The 4,845-nt window shown below is 49.6% G+C and overlaps 1 protein-coding gene across 1 annotated transcript in view; it reads right to left on the reverse strand.

Moving 5' to 3' along the window:
- LOC104994715 (liprin-alpha-1-like) overlaps nt 1-4,845 on the reverse strand; it is an 87,638-nt gene that overhangs the window by 8,574 nt on the left and 74,219 nt on the right. The window contains 2 exon segments of the mRNA XM_010848371.1: nt 153-318; nt 1,165-1,316. Of these exon segments, the coding sequence (XP_010846673.1) occupies nt 153-318; nt 1,165-1,316 (318 nt within the window).

Genomic DNA, 4,845 nt, shown 5'->3' on the forward strand with positions numbered 1-4,845 from the left:
CCCATTGAGAAGACAGACGCCTCCTCCACTCCTGCTCCCAGGAGGACCCCCAGCGTGATTGACAGGAGCTTCGTGGGGACGACAGGGGAGACACAGAAGGGAGATGCCTGCAGGCCCTCCTCCCTCTGAACGGTGAAGCACCCACCTGGTCCTAACGCCTCCTTGCTGGGGTGTTCAGGCCGGCCCTTTTCCTTCTTGCGAAACAAGCGGCTGATGGAGGACTTGATGCCCTTCTTCTCTGGGGCTTTGTGCAGCGAGCCCTGGCTGCTGGTGCTGCTGCTGGGGGTATTCCCGGGGCTGTCCTGAGAGCCTGTGGAGCTTCGGGCAGAGAAAACGACCTTTAACTGGCACCCCTGTGCAAACACACACCCCTCCACAAGAGCTACTGATAGAAACGGGCACCCAGCAACACCCGCGCCTCAACCTCGCAGCTGACAGTTGGAGTCTCCTTCACCAACCACACTCCACACGAGCAATGCAGGCTCGCGGCATAAGACAACCGCACCGGGAAGCTGAGATTCTCTGCCTTGAGCTCTCCCGCGAGGAGGGCTTGACTCCAGGCCAGCTGGTGCAGAGGGTGCTCTGACCCTCCCTTAGAGTCGCTGCTCGGCAGGTGACGACGCTCCAGGAGAAGACGAGCTCCCCTGCTCTGGGTAGTTCCCCCCGCCTCCCACAGGGTAACTGTCCCCGGCCATGGCAGGAGAGCGACGGTCACCATGCAGGGCTGCTGGCCAAGTGACCACACGTGCCCTCCATCGAGTGCTGCCTGGCTCAGGACGGGAGCTCAGCAAGTGGTGGTCTGAATGAGGACAGTGTCAGTCACAGGAGGGGACAGGGTCTCCTGAGAGGAGACCCCTGCAGAAAAGGGAGGGACCCTCAAAAGCGAACCCGAGAGACACGGGGCCGTCACCGTCAGGAACGTGCCCCAGGCTGGGCAGACCTCTACCAAGAGCAGGAAGAAAGCTCCCACAGGAGTCAATCTGTAGAGATGGACGTTTTCTAAAATCACTGAGGTCACTGAGCTCTTCTTCCCCAGCACCTGAAGTTCACCACTAAACACAGGCACCGAACTCAGTGGTATTCCTTTAAAATCATCCTTGCAACTCTTTCAAGACAAGAGGCACAGGGCTCCTGAAACTGACGACGCACACACAGGTCGCTTACTTGTGGGCATCCCTGAGGTCCTCATGGGTGGCTGTGCGCAGCGCCCCCGTGTGCAGGCGGCCCAGCCGAAGGGACCGCAGCCAGGCGAGGGTCGAGGTTTCACATTTGATGGCGGTCTTGTCATCTCCTACCTCTTCCCGTATAGCTGGCAGCTGAGGGAGTGAGGTAAGTGTCAAATTGGCTAACAATAGACTGTTCTGAAAAAGGCAATCACACAGGCTTTACATTATAACCAGAAACTTATTTGAAGATCTATTAGCTATGCTTTCCCCCAAGTACAAAAAAACCCTTGTTATAGCTTAATGCCATCTTAAAGGACTGTCTTATTCAAAAAAAGCGGGGCTATGGGGCAGCGAGAGCATCTGACTGAGTGCAGAGACCCCGGACGGGAGCCTCCCTGCAGCCGGCCTCGGCCCTCCCTGGAATCCAGCGACCAGATGGCCCTGCGGGGCAGGACAGCAGAGCGATGCTGGCACCATGAATCCTGCACGGCATGAACTGCCCTGATGAAAGGACTGTGCTCATCACCAGATGCTGCTCAGAAGCACCACAGCTAGAGTACAAAACCTCTCAGCAAAGCCGTCCAGACCTTTCTGTTTGAAGGAGAAAAGGACACAGCTTGTGCCACCATCCAAGATCATTTGTAGTGATGATGCAGGTTACTGGAAGCCATGACAACAAGAGAAACACAGAAAAGGTAACTAACCCCTCCATGCGAACACCATGTGCCTGGATCGTATTTCTCGGTAACATACAGACTGGGGACTACCCACTGAAGTACTTACACGCAGTTCGAGTGTCATTCGCTCACAGTGGTTTCCATAAAGCACCCCCAGGTCTTCACTAAGAGATGATCTTGTATCACCCTAGAGGGGTGGGAGGTTCAAAAGGGAGGAGATATATGGGTACCTATGTCTGATTCATGTTGAGGTTGGATAGAAAAGAAAACTCTGTAAAGCAATTATCTTTCAATTAAAAAATAAACAAATTAAAAAAAAAAAAAAAAGAGAGAGATGATCTCTCCTGGACTCCCAGCGTTTCTGCTGGTCCTGGGTGTGAGGACAGGAAAGACAGTGGTGGCAACAGTGTGGGGAACAGATTAACCCCTCACGGTCCAGACAGGTCTCACTGACACATCTGGGTGTGTGGTTAAGCCAGGGGAGGTTTTAGGAGACATGCATGGCATGTATTTTTATAAACAATAAGTGTGTTGTTTTAACCAACTAACCTGTGCCTTTTTAGTGGGATTCTGTAAAGAATACTGATCCCATGCAGTCCCACTGGAGCTTGGTGACAACAAAGTGACAGTGCAAAATACAGCTGAATTCGTTTAACAGCAGCTGGATAAACTGGGCACCCTCTCCTGAGCTCTAACAAGAACCCTCAGACAACAGAAGGCTACAAAGGCTAGAAATTATCCACATGGAACTGAACAGGGATCGATCTCAAATTCAAGTTAAAATAAGCATTTATAAAAATCAGAAAACAGCAATGAACAGAGCAGGGAAGTGACACACCTGGGTTGACTATGGACTCAGTGGAGACAAACACCTGCCTCAAAGTCAGGGACTGTGGCCAGCCCCTCCGCCTGGGCCTTCTCCTGAGGAAGGCCTCTGGGTCCACAGCCTGGCTGCCCTCCCCCAGGATGGGAGCCACACCACTGGTGCCCACGTGGCCAGGATGGGCAGCACCATGTCCACTTAACAGGAGGGCAAAGCAGGCCACAAAGCGGGTGAGTGGCACACCCAGGTCACCAACCCCAGGGTGATGGTGCTGCTCTGCTGTGCCCAGCAGAAGGGCTCCCAGGCACTGAGCTGCCTGAACTGGAGCGTGGCCACCCGAGTCCTGCGGGAAGGCCCAGGAGTGCTCGGTCAGTGGGCTGGGAGCAGGAGAGGGACAAGGAAGGCCAGCCCTTGGGGCACTGGACTCCAACAACAGGGTCTCATCCAAGTGACCTGAGGGGAGAGGCAGCGAGCTCCCTCCTGATGCTCCCTCCATCAGGGATGCTATGATGGACACGAGAGCCTCTGGAGGAAAGTGGGCTGGAGGGCACCACTGTTAAGTGTCCAGGCTCTGATCAGACCAGTCCACACCACACTGCTGGGTGTGAGAGCCTGGGCAGGGTGCCCAGCCTCACTATGCCTCAGTGTCCATGTCTGCTGAATGGGGATAGCAGCAGCCTGGACCTCACCTGGGGATGAGATGACAGACTCGGAAAGCACGTGCCCGGTGCAGAGTCTCCTGCAAACTGCTACCCACCATCATTAAATTGGCTTCCTGCAAGTCTAACATCTATGGCTCTGATTCAGTCATTTCTTATAAGAAAACACTAAGTGGAAATTCCATGGTGGTCCAGAGGTTAAGACTTGGCACTTTCACTGCCAGGACACTGGTCTGATTCCTGCTTGGGGAACTAAGATCCCATAAGCTGCGTAGCATGGCCAAAAACATAAGTAAAGAACATTTTAAAAATAAGAAATAATACTATGTCTATTATAAACAAGCATGAGATGATCAGAAGGCAAACAAGTGGGAGAAAGGCACACTGTTACAATTGTCCCAACGAATGACCTATTTCCAACAGAACCATCAGCACATTTTAAGTGGTGGGTGAGTTTCATCACTTCCATTAAAACGTCAATTATTCACCAGGACATAACCACACAGTGTTCATTCATGTTAAACGATAAGGACTCTTTAATACTTCACAGAGAAACAAAGGCGTGCTACATTACTAAATAGTTTACCTTTCGACACTGCTTCCTTAAATCACTAGGCTGATAGATGCATGCAAAGAAATGAAGAGAAACCAGATTCATTGCGACTCTGAAGCTAAAATTTCAAGAATCCGTAAAGACAAATACAGTAAAGCAAAAATGATGGCAAACATGTAGGTGACATGAAGATTTACAGAACATATGACTGGAAGCAGAACATTTTTTTTGACCACAGAAGTTAAATAAGCTATTCAAGATTTACTAGAGAAACAGTATAAATTATTACTCAGGAAGATACCATTCTATTACAACATCATGATTTATTAAAGCACAGCATTCTGTACAACAAAGGGCCTTAACAGGTGTATATTCTCAGCCAAATCTTTCTATAAGTTAGTTTCTCTTAATCAAAAACATGTTATACTTTAAATTAGTAATTTAAATGATGAGGAAGTTACCATAATATCTATTTTAACATTGAACAAATCTAACCAGCTCTTGGACATTAATGTAAAATCCTGACATAGAATTTGATTTAAAACTTCTCAGAATAAATTCATTAAAGCAAGTTCCCTGTGAAAATATGTAAGAATGAAAGCTAGCATAATAGCAGGTGCAGTCTTTACATTTTATTAACTATAGAAGATACTTTTTTAACGAGTCTAATAGAGACATTAACTGTGCAAAAGCTGATGAGCTTTACAGTCTTAAATACAAGCACCAACACAGAAAGGATATTGTGTCAGTTCAGTTCAGTTCAGTCGCTCAGTCGTGTCCGACTCTTTGTGACCCCATGAATCGCAGCATGCCAGGCCCCCTGTCCATCACCAACTCCTGGAGTCCACCCAAACCCATGTCCATTGAGTCGGTGATGCCATCCAGCCATCTCATCCTCTGTCGTCCCCTTCTCCTCCTGCCCCCAATCCCTCCCAGCATCAGAGTCTTTTGCAATGAGTCAACTCTT

The sequence above is a fragment of the Bison bison genome, unplaced genomic scaffold (genome assembly GCF_000754665.1).
Source record: "Bison bison bison isolate TAMUID 2011002044 unplaced genomic scaffold, Bison_UMD1.0 scf7180017864264, whole genome shotgun sequence".
Classification (NCBI taxonomy): Eukaryota; Metazoa; Chordata; class Mammalia; order Artiodactyla; family Bovidae; genus Bison; species Bison bison.